Source organism: Lacerta agilis, chromosome 2, assembly GCF_009819535.1.
Source record: "Lacerta agilis isolate rLacAgi1 chromosome 2, rLacAgi1.pri, whole genome shotgun sequence".
In the NCBI taxonomy this organism is placed as follows: Eukaryota; Metazoa; Chordata; class Lepidosauria; order Squamata; family Lacertidae; genus Lacerta; species Lacerta agilis.
This window is the reverse complement of record NC_046313.1, coordinates 37,267,568-37,294,120: the sequence shown is the minus strand read 5'-3', so window position 1 is coordinate 37,294,120 and position 26,553 is coordinate 37,267,568. Positions and strand designations below refer to the sequence as shown.

Genomic DNA, 26,553 nt, shown 5'->3' with positions numbered 1-26,553 from the left:
GGAATATAAATTCAATCAATCAATAAAGATGTATCGTGTCAGGGGAGTGCATAAAGTTTTCACTCTGTTGTACATGCAACAGAAAGTTTTTAAAACACCCATAAAGATGCCTTCCAGTTAAATATTTTCCTAAGCTAAAAAGCCAAAGTCAAAGTATTAAAAGATGGGCTCCTGTCAGTAAGAGAATTTGCGTGAGTTTTGCTTTTCCTTCCAGTTGGAGAATGTTGAAGGTTTTCACTGTGTCAGATGTGTAGTGGTTTCAGAAATCTGGAAATAGAGCTCTGAATGTTGTTTTCTTTTTTTACAACCAAAGTTCAACAGTAGATGGATGAGGTGGTAGGTGCCTACCATGTCCCTGGCATGGAAGATAGGGTGAGGATGCCCTATACCAGGGGTCAGCAAACTTTTTCAGCAGGGGGCCGGTCCACTGTCCCTCAGACCTTGTGGGGGGCCGGACTATATGTTGAAAAAAAAATGAACGAATTCCTATGCCCCACAAATAACCCAGAGATGCATTTTAAATAAAAGGACACATTCTACTCATGTAAAAACAACAAGCAGGCCCCACAAATAACCCAGAGATGCATTGTAAATAAAAGGACACCTTCTACTCATGTAAAAACACGATGATTCCTGGACGTCCACGGCTGGATTTAGAAGGCGATTGGGCCGCATCCCGCCCCCGGGCCTTCGTTTGGGGACCCCTGCTCTATACCAATGCTGTTGTCCAGTGGGTGCCCCACGTTCTAGCCAGGGGGGACACTCTGCGCCACCACCACCCCTGCACGCGCGATTCCCAAGCTGCTGCCTGGCAGCCCTTCCGCACGAGCAGCTGCCACACAGAAGGGGTGCTGGGCGGCAGATTGGGAGTCCGGGTGGACTGCGCATGTCTGCAACAGCCTACACAGACTTTGCATGTGCAGACATGTGCAGTCCGCCCAGGCTGCTGCAGACATGCGAGGTCTGCCCGGACTCCCAAGCTGCCGCCCAGCAGCCCTTCCGTGCAGTGGCTGCTAGCGCAGAAGGGCTGCCAGGTGGCGGCTTGGGAGTCGCACTTGTGCGTGGGGTGTGTGTGTGTGGCCAGGTGGTGGCTTGGGGGTCCAACTGACTCCCAAGCGGCCACCCCCCCACGAGTGCGACTCCCAAGCCACCGCCCGGCAGCCCTTCCGCGCTAGCAGCCACTGCACGCAAGGGCTGCTGGGCGGCAGCTTGGGAGTCCGGGCAGACCTCGCATGTCTGCAGCAGCCCGTCATCCGCCCAGGCTGCTGTGGACTTACGCAGTCTGCATGGGCTGCTCTCCATAGTGCATGCGTCATAACGTCATGAGGCATATGCTACGGAGCGTGGCCCTGCCCCCGGAGGTGCTGCTTGGCTTGCTTCACTTGAATGCCCTTCATCTCCAAAAGTCCCAGACAGTGTGGATACAATATATGGTGATTCTCCACTTCAACCCATGGTGATTTTTCAGAATGCTGTGCAATGACTTGTTTTTATGCAAGAGAACCAGTTTTAGCAATCACTTTCTGACAAAAGAGACAGTGATTTCTTTCTTCATGAAAGAAAGCTGTTTCCTATTATATTTATGAGTACTATAATCTGCATCTTCTCCCTGAAGGAAACTGCTGTTTGTCCACTGCCCACAACTATGCACTTTGACTCTCACCATTGGGAAAAGTTTAACCCGGTCATTTCTTGGAGGAGAAGGGCCAGTTCCAAAAATAAAAAATAAGCGCCTTCATGCCTTTTTCTGCAGGTGACCTGATGGGCCCAGATTCTCATGTTGTGGGACTGGGGTTGGTGACCTATGTGTGGGTGGGAGTGGGGCATTGGGAGAAATCTGGTGGTTCTAGGACAGGCATAGGTAAAGTTGGCCCTTCAGATGTTTTGAGACTACAACTCCCATCATCCCAAGCTAACAGGACCAGTGGTCAGGGATGATGGGAGTTGTACTCCCAAAAATTGTGGAGGGCCGAGTTTGCCTATGCCTGTCCTAGAACCACCACATTTCTCCCAATGCCTGGGTCATGTTGTCATGCCACACAACTGTTCCAATTCATTTTAAGAGAGTAAGATACTTTCCGTCTCTGTTTCCTGCCTTCCTTACTTTTAATGCTATTGCCCACCCTCAAAATTGATGCTTTTGAATTATGGTGCTGGAGGAGACTCTTGAGAGTCCCATGGACTGCAAGAAGATCAAACCTATCCATTCTCAAAGAAATCAGCCCTGAGTGCTCACTAGAAGGACAGATCCTGAAGTTGAGGCTCCAGTACTTTGGCCACCTCATGAGAAGAGAAGACTCCCTAGAAAAGACCCTGATGTTGGGAAAGATGGAGGGCACAAGGAGAAGGGGACGACAGAGGATGAGATGGTTGGACAGTGTTCTCGAAGCGACTGGCATGAGTTTGGCCAAACTGCGAGAGGCAGTGAAGGATAGGCGTGCCTGGCGTGCTCTGGTCCATGGGGTCACGAAGAGTCGGACATGACTGAACTACTGAAAAACAACAACCCTCAAAAGGAATATGTCTGTTCTCTTGACTGATTACTCTTACACAATTGGTTTGCCACAGGGACTTGTGCTTAGCTACCAAGAATGTGAGAGATAATTATATAGAAGATGCCCCAGTGAGCATGTTTACTTGCTTGGGGGCAGGGCCCGGGTAGCAGCAGAAGAGTATGGAGAGAAGGAAGTCTCCCTCTCCCTTTCTTCCCCGCTTCCCCCCTCTGCCACTGTGTTACACAAAGCAGGGAGCATCTTTTGGGCTTCTTGCTCAAGAATATGCTTCTTCTCTCCCCTACCTCCATTTGCCAAAACATTGCAGGAAAAGATGTGTCTAAGGAATTCAAATTAGCTGAAAGGTTACTTCACTGCAGGCAAGGAAGCACTGATGCTATAGATGTCAGTAGAGCTTAATTTGAATACCTTTGAGGGGAAGAACCCTTGGAGGAGAGGAAAGTTAAATTTTCTCCTGTTTCCTCTGGCTTGGATTATATTTCAACTTTATTTAAATTTCATAGCAAGAGAAATGTTCTTCCACTGTCCATTAACTCTCTCACACACACAACCCCCCAAAAGCATTACACATGCCATTGCATGAACCAGGGGCATGGAACTGGTGACCCTCCAAGTGATTCCACCCTTAACCCCCAGCCAGCAGGGACAATGATATAGGATGATGGGAGTTGAAGTCCAGCTGCATCTGGAGGACCATGGGTTCTTCTCCCAATATAAATGAATATTGCTTAATTTGACACTTATGTAGTCTTTCACACTTGGTTATGGAAATGGACCATGAATGTGACTGGTCGATAGGCTCATTGTTTCTGTGTCTGTTGCTTTTATGCTTTTAGTTTTAATTCATGTCCACCAGTCTGTTATTCATGGATAATGTTGTTCTATGCCAGAGTGGCCCAACTTTTCATTCCAAACAATCGGCAAGTGTGCTTCAACATAGAACCTGTGGGCCACTTGCTGCCTTGATGCTCAGAAGGGGGAGTGAGCCCAAAATTTGACAACCCCCCACAAGACCTCCTGTTGCCTAAGCGTGGCACTAGGCTTTGGTAAGGAGAAGGCATGAGGCTCTGGTAGCATTCTAGAGTCCTTGCACTTCCTCCTAAAGCAGGAAAAGCATTAACTAGGCTTTGTTATGGTGGCAGGAGGACTCTGGGACCGTGTCAGAGCCAGCCTTCATGCCCCCTTCCTAAAGCCCAGCGCCTTGCTTCCCTGACTTTGAGAAGCAATTTGAGTGCTGGGGGGAGCATCAAATGTTTAGTTGAGATACATAAATATTTTAAGGCACAATAAGATTATTCAGGAGTTTTCCCCCAAAGAAAGCTTAGTCCTAATTTTTAATTGATACCAAAATGTTCTAGAGGCAGGCGTGACAACAGGTATTTCTCAAACATATTAACTTACTACGAAAATATTCTGTTTCCTTCATCCATATCCTATGTCCAAGCTGGAAAATGCATTGGGTAAGAAACTTGTTTACTGGTGGTGAGGGGAGGGGAACGTGACTGAAAATGAAGTGCGAACACACCAAATATCCAACAGTGTTTTCAATATCAAATATCGATTGCACATCGGTTATTTGTACCATGCAGTCTAAATTAATGCTTCTTTTACAAGGGTGATTGCTTCACTATCCATGTTGTAACACACTTCCTGTTCATCCAGACCAGCAAGCTTCAGGTCGGCTTGTTCATTGGCCATGAAAGCTCTCCCAATTTATTCAGTCTTCGTATGATTTGCTGCACTGCATTTCACAAAGGTACATAAGGCAGTGGAGAATCATATATTTCCTTTCAGGGTGGGTGAGTGGCTCACTTGATTTCAGTCAAAACTTGGTGGCATATTCAGAATTCATTTGCTGCGAAATAGAGCAATTACTTCTAGATGCTGGCTGAAATTGGGAAATGCCAGCTCAAATCTGACTAGGAATCTACTCATAGAGAGGTCAGGCCTATCATCCTTATCAGCATTAGGATGCTAATTGATGGATAAAAGGGTGAGGTTGTCAGTGATGGGAGGGTGGTGGTGTTTGAACATGGATATTATGGTTTTAAAATATTATTTCATGGTTGTATTAAAGAAAATGTACGTTGCTCACAGTAACGTGTAAGTCTGTACCCAACCTTGATGTTGAAAACCATAGAAATTAACCTATTTTCAGCCCAGCCTAGAGCTTATGTTGATGATTAACCCACGCTTCCTAATGGAACACATACTGAAAATGAAGAAACTAAGATTATTTGGAGAAGGTTGGAGTTGGGGTTTGGTTGGCGCTCTAATCAGCAGCTTTGTTTTCACCTTGTCTTTCTTAAGTAGTTTCCTGGATATATTTGATGAAAAAGAAGACCCTCAGAGGAAGATGGAAGTAGCTGTAACAGGAGCTCTTCTCCTTCTCTGGAGTCTTTTCATCTTCATTTTCTCATCCTTAAAAATGTACAAGAAGAAAAGCCAGCTACCTCCAGGACCCACTCCCTGGTTCTTCCTGGGGAATCTGCTGCAGAAAGATGTCCTGCCTCTGAACAAAAACTATTCAAAGGTAAAGCCGTTTCTTGTTGCAGTTTCTCTCTGTTCCCTTGTCCCTTTGGCACAGCATAAACTGTGGCACTGTGGGTTAAACCACAGAGCCTAGGGTTTGCTGATCAGAAGGTTGGTGGTTCAAATCCCCGCGATGGGGTGAGCTCCCGTTGCTCGGTCCCAACTCCTGCCCACCTAGCAGTTCAAAAGCACGTCAAAAGTGCAAGTAGATAAATAGGTACCACTCCGGTGGGAAGGTAAACAGCATTTCCGTGCACTGCTCTGGTTCACCAGAAGTGGCTTTGTCATGCTAGCTACATGACCTGGAAGCTGTATGCTGGCTCCCTCGGCCTGGAACGCGAGATGAGCACTGCAGCCCCAGAGTCGGACATGAATGGACCTAATGGTCAGGGGTCCCTTTACCTTTACAAACAACCATTGTCTGGAATGAAGCAATGAGAAGGACAGAATGTTTATTGTTCCCTATCTTGCTTATATACTTTCCCATTCTTCATTATAATAAAGGCATGCTTTGAAGGGGCCCAGATTTCTGCTTCCTTTCTCTTTCCTTATTTTTATTTGCATTGTTTATTACTTGATTTTACTAGGTTTTGTTTACTGTTGGCATGTGTCTATTTTGCATGCTCTTTAGAGCTTCCCTGATCCCTCCAGACAATCAGTTTATTCAGCATTCATTGTGATTTACTTGCACAAAGCTTAAAAAGAAGTTACCGTATTTTTCCATCTATAAGACTAGGTATTTTCTCTAAAAATAATGTCAAAAATTTGGGGGCGTCTTATATACGTATACATCTTTCCCCATTTTCTTAAATTGGAAAAATACGATATATATCGAAAATTTGTTCTGATTTGCTTGCAGGGTGGTTCTATGACAATGAGCATTCATTCATTCTTCATTCATCCTGGTTAGCTTGCAGGTTGCTTATAGTCATTTATTCATCCCATGCTTTTCAGTATATTTTCCCTTTTTTATTTTTATTTTTATTTTTATACCACCTTTATACCACTTTCTATCTTACGATACTCAAGGTGGTTTACAAGCAGAAGAAACAAAAAATGTACACCTTATAACAATCTAATTCAATACAAAAATGTGATAATAAAACAAAACTTTAAAATAAGCAACCTACATCAAAACGTTACCTTCAACAATTATTAGAGTAATATAAAATAATATCAACATATAAAAGTTAAACAGAAATCCACTCAACATTTACAATAAACAATTTCTAAACTAATCAATAAAACAACAGCAAGCCACAGTACATAAAATAATACAATACAAATTGAGAAGCAAAGACTAGAGGGTGGAGCAAGGCAGGTGGAAGGAGGCCTTGCCTGACGGAGTCTCTCCCCTCACAGTTCTTCCTTCAGAACAGCTCCCTTATGAAGAATCCCAGGGCCAGGGGTGGGGCAAGGCAGGTGGAAGGAGGCCTTGCCTGATGGAGTCTCTCCCCATCAATTTCCAACAAGCAAAAGTCCATTTTTCAAAAAAGTGGATTTGTTGCACTAGGATTATGTTAACTGCATAGACCCAAAATTTTGGTATGTGCTTGAATCCCTCTTGCAAAATAATGACAGTTTGGAGGCACCCTAACTGAAGAGGGCATTAAAGGAATCATAATAAATAGCAACATTCATTTAGAAAAAGCACAGCAGCAGCAGTAATATACATTAGACTTTTACTTAATTTCATTTATTTATTTATTAAATCTCTATATTTCTCATCATCTGAGGATCACAGGGTGATTTACAAAATGGAATTTTGAAACAGTTAGGTTGCAAGCAGGGGCGTCGTAGGGTGGGGGCGGGCCGCCCCTCGTACCGCCCCTAGGTGGGCGTAACATTTTGGCGCGTGGGGGTGACTTGCGGCGGCCCCTCCCACCACTCCCACGCGCCGCCGCTCCCTCCGTCAACCCGGGAGCAGCAGCGCTGCACGGACGGGGTGCTCGCTCGGCCGAGCGAGCACCCCGTTCCTGCAGCGCTGCTCCTCCCTGGGTGACCGGTGGGGAGTGGTGGGAGGGGCCACCGCAAGTCACCCCCACGCACCGCCGCTCGCTCTGTCACCGTGGGAGCAGCAGCGGCGCACAGTGTGTGCGGTGCTGCTGCTCCCGGGGCGACGGAACGAACGGCGGCACGTGGGGTGACAAGCGGCGGCCCCTCCCATCACTCCCCACGCGCCGCCGCGCCGCTCCCTGCCCGCTGTGCTCAGGGAGCGGAGCCCGGGGCGAAAGGACAGGGGCAGGCCCGCTGGCCCAACCCCTCTCCTTTCCCCGGGACGGCTCCGCTCACGGAGCGCAGCGGGAGAGGGGCGGGCCAACTGGCCCGCGCGGAGGCGTTGTTCCGTGCGCATGCGTCATGACGTCATGCGCACGGAGCGACGCCCCGCCCCCATGGGTGCCACTGGGCTTGCCGCCCCCAGCAGCCCAGTGGCTAGCGACGCCCCTGGTTGCAAGCTAGCTGTATTGGTGTATATGTGTAAACACATCCAGTCAACACAAGCCCTGTCCCTTCCACTGCATGATACCTATAACATGTGAAAAGCTCTTCACTACTAATCCACATAATTGTTAGAAGATCACTTAGGGCAGTTGTAACCAAATGTGATAAATAACAAGCTGAAGCAGAACCAGGCAGCGTGGCCCCATGTTCATTGATTGGCCTGGACATAATTATATGGTTATGCTTTAGAGCTATGAAACAGTGGTTGATCATTCTGAAATGTATGATGGGACACCTATTGCAGTGTCATGCCTGTTAAAGGGGCATATGAATTTATTTTCTTCACGTGCCTGTTTTACAAAGGGAATCAAACACCTGATGACGTTGGTGGGGCTGAACGTAAGATTTATTTCACAAGATTCTCTTTCTTTTATGGAGGCAGTTCAGAATGTGGTTTCGCCTCATTCAGGAGCAACAGCCTTCTAGCAGCCCATTCTCCAAGGAGCCATCCAGATGTCCTTTTTATGACACATTCATTATTATTTGTACTCATGATGACATTGGAGTTGTTATACGCAATCCCATTTCCAATACTGTTTGCACTTCCAAGGTGGACACACTGCTTTGTTCCAATCAGTGCACGTCCCATAGCTTCCTGTTCAAATCCTGCAGCTTGTTATAGCCCAAATGTTCAGGCGTGTGTGTCTTTTGTTGCACTCCAATATATACAATGTATGGATGTAAATTTTATGAAATAAATAAATGTACCTGTCATGGTCTGGACTGAGGAAGAATGGTGGTGGTCACCCCCCAAACATTCCTGAGAACAGGAGGACAGTATAGATTTAGAACAGTGGTTTGCAGAAGGACATAGTTCAGAGACCGCAGAGGGGAAATGCTGGGAAATATTGGGAGAGGAGCAGCAGGAAGAAGAAACACCAGGGGAGAGACAGCTGACCAACTCAAAGTCTTTGGAAAGCATTCCCGATCCCCACTCTCCCAGGACTAGGCATGCATTGAGAGTAGTATAACAGAAAGCTCAGAGGCAGAAAGCCCAGATCAGCCGGTGCAGGGATGATGTGGGATAAGAAAGACGGAGGGGGTTGGAATTTACTCGGAGCAACGCCATTATTTAGTAGATACGACATTCCTTTGTCTCTCTCTGTGAATACTGAATAAATTACGTGGTAAGGACTCTTCTTGTTTATCTGCTTTTTTGGCTGCCACTGGGGGAGGGATAGGATTCCCTGAACCTTGACAGTATCTCGGCAGATGGCAATAATGTAATAACACTGAGGAAGTATTGCAGAACAACTAATAAAGCTGAATTCTGCCACTAATGGACTGGTACTGCATCAATGACATGTTGTAGCATTTGCCTGCAAAACCCAGCACAAAACAAGCTGCAGGAGCCCTAAGAGATATTGCAACTATTCCCTAAGATAATTACTCCAAAAGAAGTTTCATTGCCTAATTAAATAACACTTTCTTTGTGCCTTTAGCTGGTTGCGAAATATGGCCCTATGTTCACAATCTGGATGGGGCCCAAACCAATGGTCGTGCTTTGTGGATTTGATGTGGTAAAAGATGCTCTGGTGGATCATGCTGAAGCGTTTGGTGGGCGTATTAACAGCCCCATCATTGATCGATTGTCCAAAGGCCATGGTAGATTATTTCTTCTTATTTTTTAATGTATAGTTTAGCTCTACTTTGATTTGTAATGCAGTCCCCCAAAATGTGCATGATAATTAGCATCATGTCTAGGGAAGAAAAAAGAAAAGACAAACACTATCAAGCAAGGCATTAATTTTTGCTGTGGCTTGCTTCTCCAAAGAACACTTTTTGAAAATCAATTCCCCCAAAAGAAACTGCTTTTTTTGATCCAGGGAAGCTGTCCCCTATGCAATCGCTTAAAAAAACAACCCATCACCCATTTATTTGTTTATTTAAAAGTATTTTTTTTATTAAAGATTTGCAAACAGCAAAGAGCAACCGTATACGTTGCTACCTCTCTCCTGTGCCAATAGCATGTCATTCTGAACATGGGTGACATGGTTTCACCTTCCCACCCCAACATCAGCCAACACTGTGGACTGGAGGCAGGCAAGGGGGTGATGCCATGTCTCTTACCATCCATTATTTACTTTGTTATGCTGCACTGGACATATTTATTCAACCAAAGAAACAAAAATCCCTTACACAACACGGAACTGGGCTGTTGGGGGCAACAATTAGTTGCCTGATTGTAACTACAAATGGGGATATAATTTTAAGGTGGAAAGCACCAGAACCACCTTTTCATGTAGAAACTTCCTGCTGGTTCCTGTTGTGTCAATAACTAGCAGAATGACCTTCACCTCTTCTTTTTCAGGATTGGTCAACTCAAGTGACATGCAATGGAGAGAGCTGCGCAGATTCACAGTTATGACACTGAGAGACTTTGGAATGGGGAAGAGATCAATGTCTGAGAGGGTGCAGGAGGAAGCTGTTTGTCTGGTGGAGGCATTGGCAGCCACAAAAGGTCATCTAGCTCATTAAAAAATAAAACCGAGAAAGCACTATCCCAGGGCAAAGAGAGGACATTTATTAAATTGTATATAGGAATGGGCACTTATAGTATGTGAGCTTTTGACATAGTTAGAATACATGGCTGTTGGGCTCAGTGGCAGCAGGGAGGCAAGCTTTTCCCATTTGTCCTTTCAACTCTCTGCATGCTCATGTGAACCCCAACTCATGTGTTGAACTTCCACCTTAATATTTTCCACTAATCCAGTAATGCCTATGACAGTCTACCTACACTTCTTAGATGTGCATACTGAAGATCATACTGTGTGCAAATTGTTTCAGTGAAAGTTGTTGGGTTTATATTTTATCAATTAATTAATTAATTTTCCCAAATACATTACATATTCAAATGATATAGATAAGACACATAACTCTGAATATTCAAATACAGTGGTACCTCGGGTTACATACACTTCAGGTTAAGAACTCTGCTAACCCAGAAGTAATGCTTCAGGTTAAGAACTTTGCTTCAGAATAAGAACAGAAATTGTGCTCTGGTGGCGCAGTGGCAGCGGGAGGCCACATTAGCTAAAGTTGTGCTTCAGCTTAAGAACAGTTTCAGGTTAAGAATGGACCTCCGGAATGAATTAAGTACTTAACCTGAGGTACCACTGTACTATAAATAAAACACGTCATGTATTCTTCGTCTTTAACACTGCAGTTGTATATCCACATTTAACCAACTATTGTTACACCTTTCCCTTTCCCCCTGTACTTACTATCTAACTTATTCAAAATTCCATCTTCAACATAACTCTTATCAATAGATTATTGTTGGAGCATCTTTGTACCATGTAATCATCAACACATTTCCATTCCTTGGGTTTATTTTTATTTAGTGTCAACATGGCCTTGTGGGCCAACTGAAACTCTGCTGCAGTCAATGCTAGCAGAATCAGCATCAGATGAGTTAATTAAGTGGAATGTCAAAGCAAAGAAATGAAGGGGGGGTTGATTATTGGGGCTGTGGATGGGGTAGGTGGTGGTGGTGGGGAGAGAGAAGGAAACCCAGTGCCTCTTTTTTCTGCCTCTCACCTCCCCCAATTATGTTTAATTGCAGTTTAAAAATAAAAATTAGCACAGCCCCCCCGAATTGACTTAGGACTGGATACAATTTGAGTGTTGCCCAGGTTGCCTTGAATATTGGGTCAGAGCCAATTTGTGGACCCAGATTCAGGCCTCACATCAGGTGGAGCTGTGCACAGACCTCTTAATTATAGCATTTTACTACTACTTTTGATTTCTTAAACATTTGATTCTTGGGACTGATGAAAATGCAATCTACCAGGCCCAAGCTGTTTAAACAGTTTTTAGAGTTAATTTTGTGTTGAGGTTAGAAGATGGTGGGGTCCACTTTGATCATGCCTTGCTGAGTGTCTTCTGTTCCTCCTACAGGACAGGGCTTTGATCCGACAACTAGCATCACACCTGCTGTTTCCAATGTGATCTCTTCAGTCGTCTTTGGGATTCGCTTTGACTACACAGACAAGACCTTCCTAAAGCACCAACGCATTATAGAGAACCAAGTTGGCTTCTTTCATACTATCTTGGGACTGGTAGGTTGTTTCTTCTGCGTTGCAAACATTTTCCTCACTACCATGAAAAGGGGAAAAAACAAAACCTAGCTTTTTGAAGTATGAATGATGGCACAAAGGGCTCACAATTGTGTGCCTGCCTAACTATAAGATGAAAACAATGTTCTGAAAATGTCTTCCAAAGAGTTGAGATGGAAACTGACACAATCACAAAGTTCCAGTGATTTCAGGGGAGAAACTGGACCCTTGAGCAGGGCAGGCAGCAGAAATGTTGCATGATTTACCTGGGCTGTTCACCAAAAGCAGCAGATCTCCCTTTCCTTTCCTTTCCTTTCCTGCCCCCCACCCCTTTTACTTTGCCATTGCTTCCCCCCCCCCCTTAGTTGCCTGGCCACCATTTCCCTCTGGATGCAATATAACTGTGGAGCATTGTAAGGGGGAAATGGCTGCCATCACAAAAAAATGGCAGTCACCAACAGGGACTACACTTTTTGTATGGATGTCGCCCTACAGTTCCCATCCCCACAACAACCCAGAACAATGCAGCATACAGGTTTTTCAGGGTGCAAGAAAATGGTACCTAAGCTACTGAAGAAAGAGCCATGAGGGTGTGGAGGAGGGGAGAATCGTTGCTATGAATCACGAACTGCTCCCCTGAAATTTACTGCCCTCATAAAACTTCACAATCAGTAAAGGGAACCACATAAATTTCTGTCCCAACAGGAGCCTTACTTGTTTCATTTTTGTCAGTTTTAAATAATTGTTGATTACTGGGATAGGTCTGTCTATTGTGCAATATGATATGCATTAAAAATGGCATACATTTCCACAGCAGTGAATGACAAAACAGAAGAAAGACTTGTGCAAAATGCACCAATTGCAGGAGAAGGGGAAATTCCAGTTGAAAGTGAAAATGAGTGTTGGAACAGACAGAGGCACATTTGTGCATCTATAGAGGCATCCTGGTGGGAAGAGTTGCTAAGTGTGAGGAGCCAAGCCTAGATCAACAGTTGAAACAAGCTACCCAGGATGTTGTTTTTGTTTTTGTTCTGCCCTTCACCCTAACGTCCCAGGGCAGGTTACAACAATTGAAACACCAAGTTAAAAACAGTTGAAAACAACTTATATACATTTCAGATGTCAAAAGCCGGAGTGAAAAGGCATGTCTTCAGCATTTGCCAAAACCTGTATAATGAAGATGTCAGGCACACCTCTTTGCAGAGGGGGTTCCACAACTGAAGGGTTGCCACAGACAATACCTTTTTCTGGACCACGAGCCTCTGAGGGCAGTGGGACAACCAATAGGGGCCCCTTCTGCCACTCTTAACACCTGAGGAAGTCTGCAGGAAAGGGAAAAAAAATTCCCCAGGTAGTTGGAGCCTGAGTCATTTAGAGCTTTAAAAACTAATATTAACACCTTGAATTGGGCGCAGAAACAAATTGGCAACGTGTGCAGCTGTTTTAAAACAGAGGTTATGTGAGACCTAAACAGAACCTGAACCAGTAATCTGGATTTTGAACCAGTTTAAGTTTCTGAGTAATCTTCAAGGGAAGCCCCATCATCACCAGCCCTTAGGAATTAGGTAAAATGAACTACAAGCTCCACAGTTCCTGCTGGATTTAAAAAATAAGTGATTAAAAACAACAACTGCTTTATCATTTTTCAGTCAGAATCTTTGTGGCATTGTATAAAATGATGGATTCACAATATTTAAGGCTGCGTGTGTCATCTTCATTTCAGCTGTACACTGCTGTCCCTAAAATATTGGACTGCTTTCCTGGAAGACACCAAAAGATTTTTTCTGATAGTGAAGAGTTGTGTGCTTTCATCCATGAGAATATGAAGCTGCACAGGCAGACACTGGATCCTCAGAACATCCGTGACTATATTGACTGCTTCCTTATCAAGTCTGAGAAGGTATGTGGGTCAAAAAAAATATTTGCTCTGGCATGGGTGCCCAGTTATGTCCTAGCCCATGTGGGGGAGGGATACTAGGCCAACCAGAGTGTCCACCTCTCTTTGCCTCCTTCCCTAGGAATGTCTCTCGGCTACTCCTTGCAAGGTATTGTTTATTATTATTATTATTATTATTATTATTATTATTATTATTATTCATTAGTCAGAGGTATATTGTGCCCAGTTTTAAAGTCTATGCTTAACGTTGTACTAAACAATGCAAGTGCTTATGATAAACATAAAATTGGTTCACTCAGTTTACAGCATACATGAGTACCATGGACAGCTACTTTGCCCCTCTTTCTTTTACTGCTATCACTCCTATAATTTCTGATCCTATATATTTTCAGATATATATAATCTTGGTTAACTGTTTCCTTCTGCCCTAACATTCCAGTCATCAAGCCACACAACTTTCATAATGCAATGATATGTAAGTGCTTTTCTTTATATTTCAAAAGTAACCCTATTTTAAATACATGTGATTGGATTAAACACCTCTTGGGGTGAGTGCAGGATTTCACCCATGATGCTCATTAGAACAGGCTAAGATGTCTCCATTTTGCTATCTTTCTTTATAGTGAAATTTTCTTTCCCCCCTCCCTTTCCCTTTGCCTCATAGGAACAAAAGTCTGCTAGTGACACCTTCAGAACTGAAAACCTTGTCATGACAGTGTTTGGACTTTTTTTGGCTGGGACAGGAACCACAAGCTTTGCCTTGATCTCTGGCCTCATGGTGATGGCTAAGTTGCCACATATTCAAGGTATTCAGATACCCCAGAGAAGTTTAAAAAGGATGGGACTATGATGGGCTCCACTAGTAATCACACATGAAAAGACATCCTCTGGACTAGCAGGTTTCCATTAGGATTCTGCATCAGCCTGAACCTCCTGTCATTGTTTTGTTGTTTTTTTTAAGGGGGTTTTGAGGGCTCCCTGGTGTTAATGTGAGTTTTCATGATGTCAGAGAGTGCCCAAGGTTTTCACTCTGTCAGATGAGAAGCAGAATCTGAATCCAGGAAATACATCTCTTGAGTCTTTTTCATTATAGCAAAAGTCCAACAGGAAATTGATGAGGTGACGAGTGCCACCCGTGCTCCTATCATGGAAGATCGTGTGAGGATGCCTTTCACCAATGCAGTTATCCATGAGATTCTACGATACCCACAAACAAGTAATGAGACCATTCCCCGTACAACGTCTTGTGATACAAAATTCAGGGGGTTCACCTTCTCTAAGGTATGATGGCCTTATAATAACTGTGGAAAAGAAATGGAGCAGTTCCAGGAACTGAACGTAGAAATGGCCCTGGACTGCCCTCATGCAAGCAGTAGTGGAGATCAGTAGTGATTTTGTTGGCCTAAGCAAATGAACTGAAGGAACTAGTGATAGAGGAGAATTTTGTTTCTTCAGTTCACATTTTAAAATGAACCAACGGAATTAGTATTTCACAGAACAATGCATACAAAATGAATATTTTATGGGGGAAATGTGTACTAAAATCAATGCTTTGGTGGGAAAATGCACACAGAAGCACACTAAAAAGCACACAAAAAGGTATTTTAGATTGAAAATGGGTACATAAATGTGTATTTTAGTTGAATGTAAGGCATTGTGTACTCATGGAATAATACAGGAACAGACCAGAGGAAATCTGCTCATCCCTAGTGGAAGCCCATTTTTCTAAGTTAGCTTCCCCATTTTATCATTTTATCATAGTATGGCTATTTCCTAGATAGTCATGAACTGAGACCAATAATGTAAATCAGCTGTCTTTTATCCCTGAAGGGCACTGTTGTTGCTCCATTGTTCACATCTGTGCACCATGATCCTCTCCAGTGGGAGACTCCAGAACAGTTTAATCCAGGACATTTTTTGGATGAGAAAGGCCAGTTCAAGAAGAAAGAAGCCTTAATAGCCTTTTCAGCAGGTAACTATATGAGCCTGTGGTAACTTATGTGCAAACAATGCCATTTCCACTTTCTTCTAAAAGACAGTGTACGGAAAGAGATATGGCTGTGCTGTGGTCTAAACCACTGAGCCTCTTGGGCTTGCTAATCAGAAGGCCGGTGGTCCGAATCCCCGCGATGGGATGAGTTCCTGTTGCTCGGTCCCAGCTCCTGCCAACCTAGCAGTTTGAAAGCACATACCAAAGTGCAAGTTGATAAATAGGGACCGCTCCAGTGGGAAGGTAAACGGCATTTCCATGCACTGCTCTGGTTTCACCAGAAGCAGCTTAGTCATGCTGGCCACATGACCTGGAAAAACTTTCTGCGGACAAACACCTGCTCCCTCAGCCTGTAAATATGCAAAAGCCAACAGACAAACATGGTAATGAAAGCCCTATATAAAATACACAAAACTGTGAAAGACACTTCAATATGAACTACGAGAACATTATGAAAATATTTAAACTAGAAATTATTTATATCAACAAATAGACTGAAATTACATAAAACATGTATGCAAGTATCTTCTCGAAGGCATAATCTATGGCTTGTTATCCAAATGATCAGCTCTGAAGGTGCAAAGTTTGATGTGCAATATTTATATACTGTAAAGTGATAGTGCAAAGTCTCTCAGGCGTCCTCGTCTGTCCTCCGATGGGTAGCTAGCTTGTTGTCCCCCATTTAATTAAATGCCAATGTTTATTATTTTGCTAATGGGATATGAGAGGGGTGTAATCAAGAGCACATGTTATAAGCTGGTCCTCTTGCCTTAATTCTTTTTCAAACAGGCTATGTCTAGGTCTATAGTATGTTCTGGCTTGTGCTGTTTCTATCACTTCATGTGGGTACCCTCTGGGCAAAAATTCATGTGCCATATTATCACTATCCTTGAAATAATCATGGAGGGAAGTGGAATTGTTTTTAACTCTTAGAAATTGGCCATGAGTTAAATTATGCTTTAGGTTTGTTGGATGAAAGGATTTGTAATGTAGGTATGATGGTTTATCTGTGGGCTTTTTAAAGGATCTTACTGCTAATTTGTTCATCCTATCTTGGTAGACGATGGTGTCAAAAAAAGTCACTTGTTGGCTATGATAATGATAAGTGCTCTTGATTACACCCCACTCTCATATCCCATTAGCAAAGTAATAAAGAAACATTGGCATTTAATTAAAGAAATACCTGGCTGCTCCATAACCCCACGAATTGGATTTCGCAGAATGAAAAATTTCAAGGATATACTTGTACACGCAGTGGTACCAGATTGTGAACGCCATACCCCACTTAGCATACAAGGACACTACAAATGTGGCAAGTGTGCAGTTTGTAATTTAACCAGAGAGGTTAAAGAATTTACAGTACCAGGAACAAAATATATTATTCAATTGGAATCATTCACCGCTTGCAACTCTAGAGGAGTCGTTTATGCAATTCAATGTAGCTGTGGATTATGGTACATAGGGAGCACAATAAGACCTGTGAAAACAAGGATATTGGAACACAAAAATCACATTTTAAATAGGGTAATGGAGGCACCTCTTACCTCCCATTTTGTCGAGGCAAATCATAAAGCCACAGATTTTAGATGGTTCGTCATTTATAAGCATAGTCACCCTGAGATGAATGTAGATATTTTAAAGAAGAAACTACATCAGAAGGAATCTTATTGGATACATAGATTTGGGTCCTTAGCCCCTAGGGGCTTAAACCTTCATATAGATTATAGTTCCTTTCTGTAATGGAGCTCTATAAGTATTAGGCTCTTGGATGTGTTATACCTTTAAATACCTAATATCCCAGTTGTATTGTATTAGTGTTTTGCCCCTTTAAATGATTCCTTGCCTGTTTATATGATTCCTGGGCTTTTTGTATTTATATTTGTGAAATCTTCAGTCTGTATCAGCCTTTGCTAGTGAAATGAACCATTGAAGTGTTGGAGCTGTTTAGTCAGGGTTAATCTTGTATACCTCTTGGTGAGTATTTTAAATTTATTATCATATTATTTCAACAAGCTTTATGTAATGTTGATAGAATGCACTATTATTATTATCAAAGATGAAGTCCGTTCCTTGATGAAACCGTACACGTGAAATGGGGGACAACAAGCTAGCCACCCGTCGGAGGACAGACGAGGACGCCTGAGAGACTTTGCACTATCACTTTACAGTATATAAATATTGCACATCAAACTTTGCATCTTCAGAGCTGATCATTTAGATAACAAGCCATAGATTATGCCTTTGAGAAGATACTTGCATACATGTTTTATGTGATTTCAGTCTATTTGTTGATATAAATAATTTCTAGTTTAAACAGAGAAACCAGTAGGAGAACACTTCAATCTTCCAGGACATTCTATAAAAGATCTCAAAGTAGCTGTTTTAATACAAAGAAATTTCAAAAATAGACTGGAAAGAGAAGTGGCTGAATTGCAACTAATCACCAAACTTAAAACCATGGAGAAACCCTGGTCTGAACAAAGACATTGGATTCTTATCTCATTGTACATAACAAAGCTATCTTTAGCCATCTCACCCCTTGCCTTTCCATGCAAGACTAATTGCAGCCGTTAAGAGTCGTCAACAGGTTTTCCACACCCATCAGCTGATCACCCATTCCCACCACCCTTCTGAGTAATACCCCTCCCCACTCCCTCACTATATTTAAGGATCTGGTGACTTCTGTTTCAGTGTACAGTGGTGCCTCGCTAGACGAAAATAATTCGTTCTGCGAGTGCTGTCGTATAGCGAATTTTTCGTCTTGCGAAGCACCAACGAGAGAATAGCGGTTTGACGAAAAAAAGAAAAAAAAAAATCGGAAATTTTTTCGTCTTGCGAGGCAAGCCCATTGAAAAATTCGTCTTGCGAGACAGCCTTCCGCTAGCGAATGCCTTTCGTCTAGCGAGTTTTTCGTCTAGCGAGGCATTCGTCTAGCGGGGTACCACTGTATCTGAAGAAGTGTGCATGCACACGAAAGCTCATACCAAGAACAAACTCAGTTGGTCTCTAAGGTGCTACTGGAAAGAATTTTTTAATTTCTTTTTCTTTGCCAGGGAAGCGGGCATGCATTGGGGAACCCTTGGCGTGGATGGAGCTTTTCCTGTTCTTTACTACGCTGCTCCAGAACTTCACCTTCCAGATGGTTGGAGCCGCAAAAGATAATGATTTAGACTCCTTGTTTATGGAGTTCAGCGCTAAAAATGTCTGTCCTCTAATGAAAGCCATCAGACGTTCAATGTGATCTTGTGACAAAAGATAAGCAGAAAGAATATGGTCAGTGGCTCCCAGAATATTTCTAGTAGGTAGAACAGGAGGACTGCGAGGTGCCTTCCTTCACTCATTCAACACCTCTCAGTTTCACATAAGGCTAATAGCCCTAGATATGAGGTATTAAATGTTTTCTTAGCATGGCAAAGAAGAAGAGCCTTTGACCTTTCAATCCCTAATGTCCAGTCAACTGTTCACGGGCTCATTAGCACTTAATAAAATGTTCCACATCATCAATTATTGCAGTGTTTCTCTCTCTCTCTCTCTCTCTCTCTCTCTCTCCATGTGTGTGTGTGTCTGTCTGTCTGTGTGTGTGTTTAAAAAGCTTTCCTCATATGTATACGGTTATAAACATTCGCTGTCTTCTATAGATTAAATTGAGGGGATTTTTATTCTCTCAAGTATATATGGCTTCCTGGTTTTAGTTTAACTACAAACAGGGCTGGGCAATATCTGCTTTTCAACATTGCAAAATAGCACCAGCTAAATATCGCAATATATCACAATGTCTGAAATAAGGATGGAGCTATGTAGAGGCATTGGCTGGCTTCATGGTCCCCCCTCCCCCATTGTGATTTTGCATGGTGTGTGTGTCTGTGTGTGTTTGCGTGTGTGCGTGCGCACACACACACACACACACACACACACCATGATTCACAATATATTACCAGGTCAAAAATTATGAAACCGTCAGCACAATATGAACTTTAAACTGGTTTTGGACGCTATATCAATATATCACCCAGCCCTATTGATATAGCTTCCAAAACCAGTTTAAAGTTCATATTGTGCTGACGGTTTCATAATTTTGGGGATGAGTGTGGATTTCATTTTCATTTTCATTTCATTGCCTGTTTAGGGAAGTTTTTAATGGTTGATGTTTCATTCTGCTTTTAATCTGTTGGGAGCCTCCCAGAGTTTTGGACGCTATATCGCCCAGCCCTAACTACAAATAGGGATGAGAGAGGGTTTCAGTTTTCTCCACAATTTGGAATAGACCTTAGCCAGTCTGCATTTGACAGATCATGCCCGGATTGGAACGCAAGCATTCAAATCAGATTGCATGTCTATAGACCTTTCTGAGTATGATGATTTTTATTCACCCCCCCCAACCCTTCATTTTAACAAGGCAGTCTGTGGTCTTTCTGCCAATTTCCCCCTTTCTTCTTAAAAACTATTTCCAGCCACTTGAAGCAGCTAGAAAGCACAGTGTTTGCTGTGTTCATTGAAATGTTTTAAGTAAAAAAAGCCCCTGGAAGTGGCAGCGCATTGTTACTGGCAACGTTTTCCTGACTAATTCTATGTAGTGCCCCCCCACAATATACCACAAAAAAGAGCCTAAGTCCCAAGCACTCACTGTCCAAATTGTGCTCACTGTGTGAGGGGGAAGCTTGCCTTGCCAGTTCAAAGCCCCTTGCAGAGATGTCACTGTGACATAATATTAAACTGCAAACAACTCATGATGATAAGGATCAGTAGGCTGAGTCACCTCTGCAAAGCAAGCCAAATAGGTAGGGTTTTTGCTGCCAGAACTAGTGAAGTGATCACAGTGCCGTGCTTTTTAAAAGTTAGGATCTCAGTAGGTGAAGGGGCAGTGTTGGTCCAGGAGAATTGTAGGTTTTTCTTTCCATTTGTCAAAAGTGTTGGTCAGTTTGCAAAAGTCACAGATACTTCAGAAACATGAAACCCAACTCCCTGAGGGCCAAACTAGATGTGATGCCAATTGCAGAAATGCAATCAGATTCCTCATCTTATTACAGTATCCTCCAGAAAACCCTGGAGAAGCCTCAACAGCCTCTGAAAAAGGTAGATGACAAAGGTTGTAGAAACCAGAAATCCTACCTTTCTGAACTTGTATCTATTTTGCGTTTTGTCAGAAGCAAATGTAGAGGTTACGGTTAAAATGTCCTGAATTGAAGGAGAGAACTCTCTTGTGCTTTTCATAGTAGGATAGTGGAGGGAATTTCAGCAGGTGAAGGTTTTCTCACTTGCGTCAAACTGGATTCTTCTTCTGCACAAGAATTCTGGCACTGCCTTAATGTTGCATCTGGTCATGGTGTGGTAGTGGCCCAAAGGGACATAATGAATGTGATAATGTGAACCCCTATAAATCCTTGAATATGCTTCTAATAGAGAAGTTATGGTAACCTGTTGCTTTAAGAAACTGATGATTTGGCAAGGTGCCGCCCCCCACTGGGACAGAAGGACAGTTAATACGTCACTCACAAAGATACAGCTCATAAGCTAGAACATACCGTATTTTTCGCTCCATAAGACGCACTTTTTCCCTCCTAAAAAGTAAGGGGAAATGTCTGCGCGTCTTATGGAGCGAATGCATGGTCCCAGGAGCCAAATTGCCCAGGGGCAGAAGCCAGATCCTGCTTTTTCTGTTTTAGAAAGAGCTAAAGGCTAACAAGAGGGAAAGAGAGTGTTGAAAGGAACCTGCTCAACAGCTGATTGCAAGAGATCGGGGAGGGAGATAAGGCAGCTAGCTCCCTTCCTGCCCCGCCCAGGCCCCTTGCACAGTAGTTGTTTTGGGGGCGTGTGTTCCCCTTCTTCATTAGGAGGTCGCAAAACACTGGAGGGAGCTGAGTGGATTGTGCGCTAGGGAGACAGCTGTCAGGAGCAGCTTTGCTTTGCTTATGATATTATGGTTATGTAACCCTTACAACAGCCCCGTAAGGTAGGCCAGTGTTATTCCCCCCCCCATTGCAGACAGGAGAGGTGGAGGCTAAAGCCGTGAGAGAGAGAGAGAGAGAGAGAGAGAGAGAGAGAGAGAGAGAGAGAGAGGTTTGTGCAAATTTAAGCTGCCAGTGATCCAATGTTGTAGCTTAGGCTCTGCTAAACCAGCTGCCCTGATGCAAGGTGACCTGGGAGGGAGTCAGGTTTGTGGGGTCAGATTTCACGTGGTTTGAGGAGAGAGCAGGCCCAAAGCAGGTCCATACTTCCTATTGAAATACTTATAAGTTCATGTTGATTAAAATCATTCTTCATTTTAAATACTGTATTGTTTTTCCTGCTTTTTGTGCACTACAAATAAAATATGTGCAGTGTGCATAGGAATTTGTTCATATATTTTTTTCAAACTATAGCTCGGCCCCCAACAGTGTCAGAGGGACAGTGAACTGGCCCCCTGTTTAAAAAGTTTGAGGATCCCTGCTGTAAGCTGAGCACACTATCAATATGCGTAAGAGATTCAGGAACTAAATATTTACCATCTCAAAGGAATGGCCATGCTACCCAGAAAAGGCAATCAGATAAGGCATTATCAGGTATCCTGGCAGAAAGGAGAAGAAGAGGAGGAGGAGGAGTTTGGATTTGATATCCCACTTTATCACCAGCCGAAGGAGTCTCAAGCAGCTAACATTCTCCTTTCCCTTCCTCCCCCACAACAAATACTCGGTGAGGTGAGTGGGGCTGAGAGACTTCAAAGAAGTGTGACTAGCCCAAGGTCACCCAGCAGCTGCATGTGGAGGAGCAGAGACGCGAACCTGGTTCACCAGATTACGAGACTTAACCACTACACCACACTGGCTCTGTGATATATTCCAGAACCTACAGGGTTAAACTGTTAAACTTCTCTGGTCACATGACGTGCTGTAATCTGGGTGTGCCTATAAATGGGTTTCTGTTGTTTCTTGGAGTTGGAATTTGGGGGCGTGGTTTCTTCTTTCTCTTATGTTCTGCAGTACTGGGAGCAAGCATGCCTTTGCTCTCTCCCAGGAGTTGTAATGTTTCTGCAAATAAACGCTTCTGACTGAGATAAGAAAGAAGACGGCTGCAGAGAGATTTATTGCGAATGCCTTACACAACAGACCTGCTTCTTGCTGCATGAGTTGACTCTTTGAAGTCATTCTCTGCTAACAGCCCAGGAAACTGGGGGGAAGAAAGTGGCACAGCAGAAGCGTGCTGGCTTTTTTGCTGGTTTAAAGTGGACTACCCAGTTTGCTGGACAGGCTCACCAGACACTCAAATTTCTGCTGGGGACCACCTCTTTCTGTGATGTATGTATGATGTTTTGGGGGGTGGTCTTGAGCTGCAGGGTAGGCAATTTCAATAGTCTATATAAGAGCTTGCCCACCAATGTTCTGGGTTCCTCTCCTCCCTCCCTGCGTGGTGTAACTGTTGCAACAGTTTAATAAAGATCATGCTTACTAGCTGCTTTGCTTTTCAATATTCTCTGGTTGGCCTCTGTTATTTTCTCCTACTGATAGAGAACCTACATAAGGACTCTATACGGGCTCTTGGATACTCCATAAGGGAAATAGGAGCAGTTTTTTCTTATAACAAAGTCAAAAGGATTGGCCCTCCCTCTCTTATGTTGCTGCTTTCAGTAAACACACCCTATGTTTGTGCTAAGGAGCTTATGACTCTGATAAGGGAGTAACCTTATTAACATATGTAAGCACTTTGAAACTCTACCTAAATCTTGCGACTCAGCATTGAGATTTAACTCACTCCTACCTTCTCAGTGAAATGGCAAAATACAAAGCTGCATGAAAAAACAGTCATGTGACTAAGCATTCTCCATAGCAACCTGGATACAATTTAGTAGCATTTTTTCACTATTTAATGAAACATTATGTGATTTCAACAGCACCTGCACCACTGCCTTGCATCTTGCCCTTTCTTTTGCCAATAACCAGAAGCAATGTGTGGCACTGGGAAGTCAGGAGAGCAATGCAGCCTCGCCCATGTAGCCATGCCAGCTGCTACTGATCACTGCCATATCACATGTTGGCTGGTGCTGATGGGAGTCCAACAATGTATGGAGAGCTACCACTGCCTTAGAAGAACCAATACAAAAATAAGAAGTGATAGATGCAATTAAAAGGACAACAGAAAATTAAGCTCCAAGAATGGATGGAATTTCAATGAAAAGACCTTCACAAACCTGTGTTTTACGAACAAGGAAATTAACTGAATTTTGGATTAAGGCTATGAAAGAAGTAATTTTGAAATGTAGTAATGATCCTAATTAAATTAAAAGGATATTAATTAAATGAAATACCATGTCAACATTTTTTTTTTTAGAAAAATAATCTGCTTATTGGAAGATTACTTTAGGAAAATAATAATTCTAGTTATGCTTGAAAACCAAATATTGAACCAGTAGTTGCACTGCCATCACATCTCAAAAGAAGACTCAAAAGAAAGTGACCATGAGTAAATGGATTGTATTAATTAATTAATTAATTAATTATAATAATTTATTATTTGTACCCCACCCATCCGGCTGGGTTTCCCCAGCCACTCTGGGTGGCTTCCAACAAAAAGTAAAAATACATTAAATACATTAAGATATCAAATACTGTGGAAAAAACCTGATTGAGCTGATTCACCAAATCAAATTTGTCAAGGCAGGCAAGTTGTGTGATAAGTGCGGTGAGAGAAAATCATCACCATCATCATCACTTTTAATTTGTATACAGCGGTACCTCTGGTTACGAACTTAATTCATTCCGGAGGTCCGTTCTTAAGCTGAAACGGTTCTTGTCCTGAGGAGCGCTTTCACTAATGAGGCCTCCCGCTGTGCGCGTGCCTCCGGCGCACAATTTCCGTTTGCATCCTGGGGCAAAGTTCACAACCAGGAGCAGCTACTTCCGGATTAGAGGAGCTTGTAACCTGAAGCATTCATAACCAGAAGTGTTCATAACCAGAGGCACCACTGTACCGTCTTTCTAGCTTACAATACTCAAGGCAGTTTACAAGCTGAAGAAACAAAGAATGTATACCTTCTAACAATCTAATTCAATACAAAAATGTGATAATAAAACATAACATATCCATCCCATCTCCTGGGCATGTTTATAACCACATGCTGTGGTAATTCAGCAAGGTTTGGAAAGCATTCTTCCTCCCTGGTTTCAGTGGCAGATCTTGGGGTCTCAAATTTCAGGGGCCAAAAATTTCGCACCCCCACCTCTTGTGCTCCATTCTAAATAAAAGCTGTGGCAGCTCGGAAGTTCTGTGCCCAGTGTCACCAAACCCGTTGCACTTCCTTAAATCTGCTTCCGCTGGTATGTTCACCTGACATGTACACCCTCAGCCATTTTTCACCTCAATGAGCATGCCAAGTCTAAAGGCATTGCAAGAACCCACCTCTCAAACGCAGAGTCCATGGAAGGTGACTAAAGAGTGTCCTCAACCCAATAGTGCCTCAGATACTGCAGAAACCTTTTCTTAAATATTCTCACTTACCTGAGCTAAATGCCATTTGGGCCAAATTAAGGAAACACCTCTCCAGTCCCACAGACAACACCCTACAGCGTGAAGTCTATGTGTGTGTGTGGGGGGGAAACACCACGGCAGAAAGATCAGGGCAGCTAGATGCCCAGCAAGAAAAAATAAATAAACCACTAATCGAGTCTCTTGGCTTATGGCCAGTCCCATATATGGGGCAATGCAGTTAAAAAAGCCTTACTTCCGGTTTTACCGCAGGCGCGTTCAGGTGTATACCGAGAGCTCTTAAGCTTTCGGGTAAGCAGCTGGGGTAAGGGGGGCTGCACAAGGCTAGGTGCACCCCCCAAAAAAGGTGGGGGAGGCGTTCCTCCACCGAAGGTTGGCGGCGCTCAAAAGGAATCCTGGCATCCCTCGCTGAAGCTGAAACGCTGAAACGCGGAGACGCGGAGACGCGGAGACGTTGGGCTCGGTTGAGGAGAGGAGGTTTCCTGAGCGCTAAGACAAGGGTGATCGTACTTACCAGCTCGGAGCTTACCCCTGGAGCGGTCGTGACGGTAAAATTCCTTTTATTATTCGGACTGTACCTTTGCCTCGTGTGGTTAATGAAGTAGAAGGAAAAAGAGCTGAGCTTATCGTTAAAAGCTCCCGTACGCTGCGCAAGGGAGAGATAGACAGGAGGAGGAGGTGAGAGCGGCTGAAAGGAGGGCGCAGCGTAAGGGAGAGGAAACGCTATATGAAGAGGTGAAACAACAGAGCACGAGAAAGGAACTTATAAAATAACTAATAAGAAGCTGCAAAAGGAAAGTTTTTTTAGAGGAGTTACCTTACTGTGTGTCAGAACCCATACGCACGTGCATAGAATTGGATCAGAAACGCGGAAAACAAAAAATAAGGATAGCTGCGTGGAGAAGCTAGAACTGGTTGAAGTGAGCGGGAATTGAGAGAATAACGAGACGTGGTGAAGGTTATTTAAAAGGAAGGGAAAGAAACTGTAAAAAGATTAGAAAAGTTGGAAAAAAATGGCGGAGACAGTATAGCTGGAATGACTAAGCAAGTGGAAGCAGGAAGTCCCAGGAAGTGGAAGATTTAAGAAGTGATAGTCAAGGGAAGATACCAGCGACACCCAGTGGCGTAACGGAAGATTGCAAACATTAAACTGCGAATAAATAAATAAATAAGCAAACTAGAACCAAGCGCCATCGTGAGGAGGGAAAGCATATTGCACCTGTGTTGAAAAAAATAATAATAATGGATAAACACCTAAAAAAGACAACAATAGGAATAACAACGCAAAGGAGAAATTCAATGGCAGAGCAAGTTCAAGAACCAGACCTCCGAGAGCTAATTCTGAGTCTGAAAGGCGATATTGGAGAAATTAAACAGGACATTACGGAAATTAAAAAAGAAATGAATGCAATGAATGACAGGTTTAAAGGACTAGAAGGGAAAATTGAAAAGATGGAAGGGAAATTGGAAGCAAATGATAAAGAGAAATTAGAAATTAAAGAAAACCTGAAAAAAGTGGAAGAAAAAGCAAATCAATCGGAAAAAGCAATACAAGACATACAAACAAAAAGTCAGTCAACTGAGAATGCTGTGAAAAAATTCTCC

General features: G+C 43.2%; 1 protein-coding gene across 1 annotated transcript; it reads left to right on the top strand.

The window, feature by feature from the left end:
• The first annotated feature begins 4,927 nt into the window (after nt 1-4,927).
• On the top strand, nt 4,928-15,569 carry LOC117039211 (cytochrome P450 2C8-like). The gene is made up of 8 exons (XM_033136300.1): nt 4,928-5,046; nt 8,990-9,152; nt 9,859-10,008; nt 11,448-11,612; nt 13,255-13,505; nt 14,167-14,308; nt 14,596-14,783; nt 15,333-15,569. Exons 1-8 carry the CDS (start codon nt 4,942-4,944, stop codon nt 15,495-15,497), a joined length of 1,329 nt encoding a protein of 442 aa, XP_032992191.1. The 5' UTR covers nt 4,928-4,941; the 3' UTR covers nt 15,498-15,569.
• Nucleotides 15,570-26,553: the final 10,984 nt, after the last annotated feature.

Coding starts and splice junctions, on each gene's coding strand:
- LOC117039211 (XM_033136300.1), top strand. CDS start 4,942: ATGTACAAGAAGAAAAGCCAGCTACCTCCAGGACCCACTCCCTGGTTC. Junction 5,047..8,989: donor TGAACAAAAACTATTCAAAG/GTAAAGCCGTTT, acceptor TTGTGCCTTTAG/CTGGTTGCGAAATATGGCCC. Junction 14,784..15,332: donor GGGGGTTCACCTTCTCTAAG/GTATGATGGCCT, acceptor TTATCCCTGAAG/GGCACTGTTGTTGCTCCATT.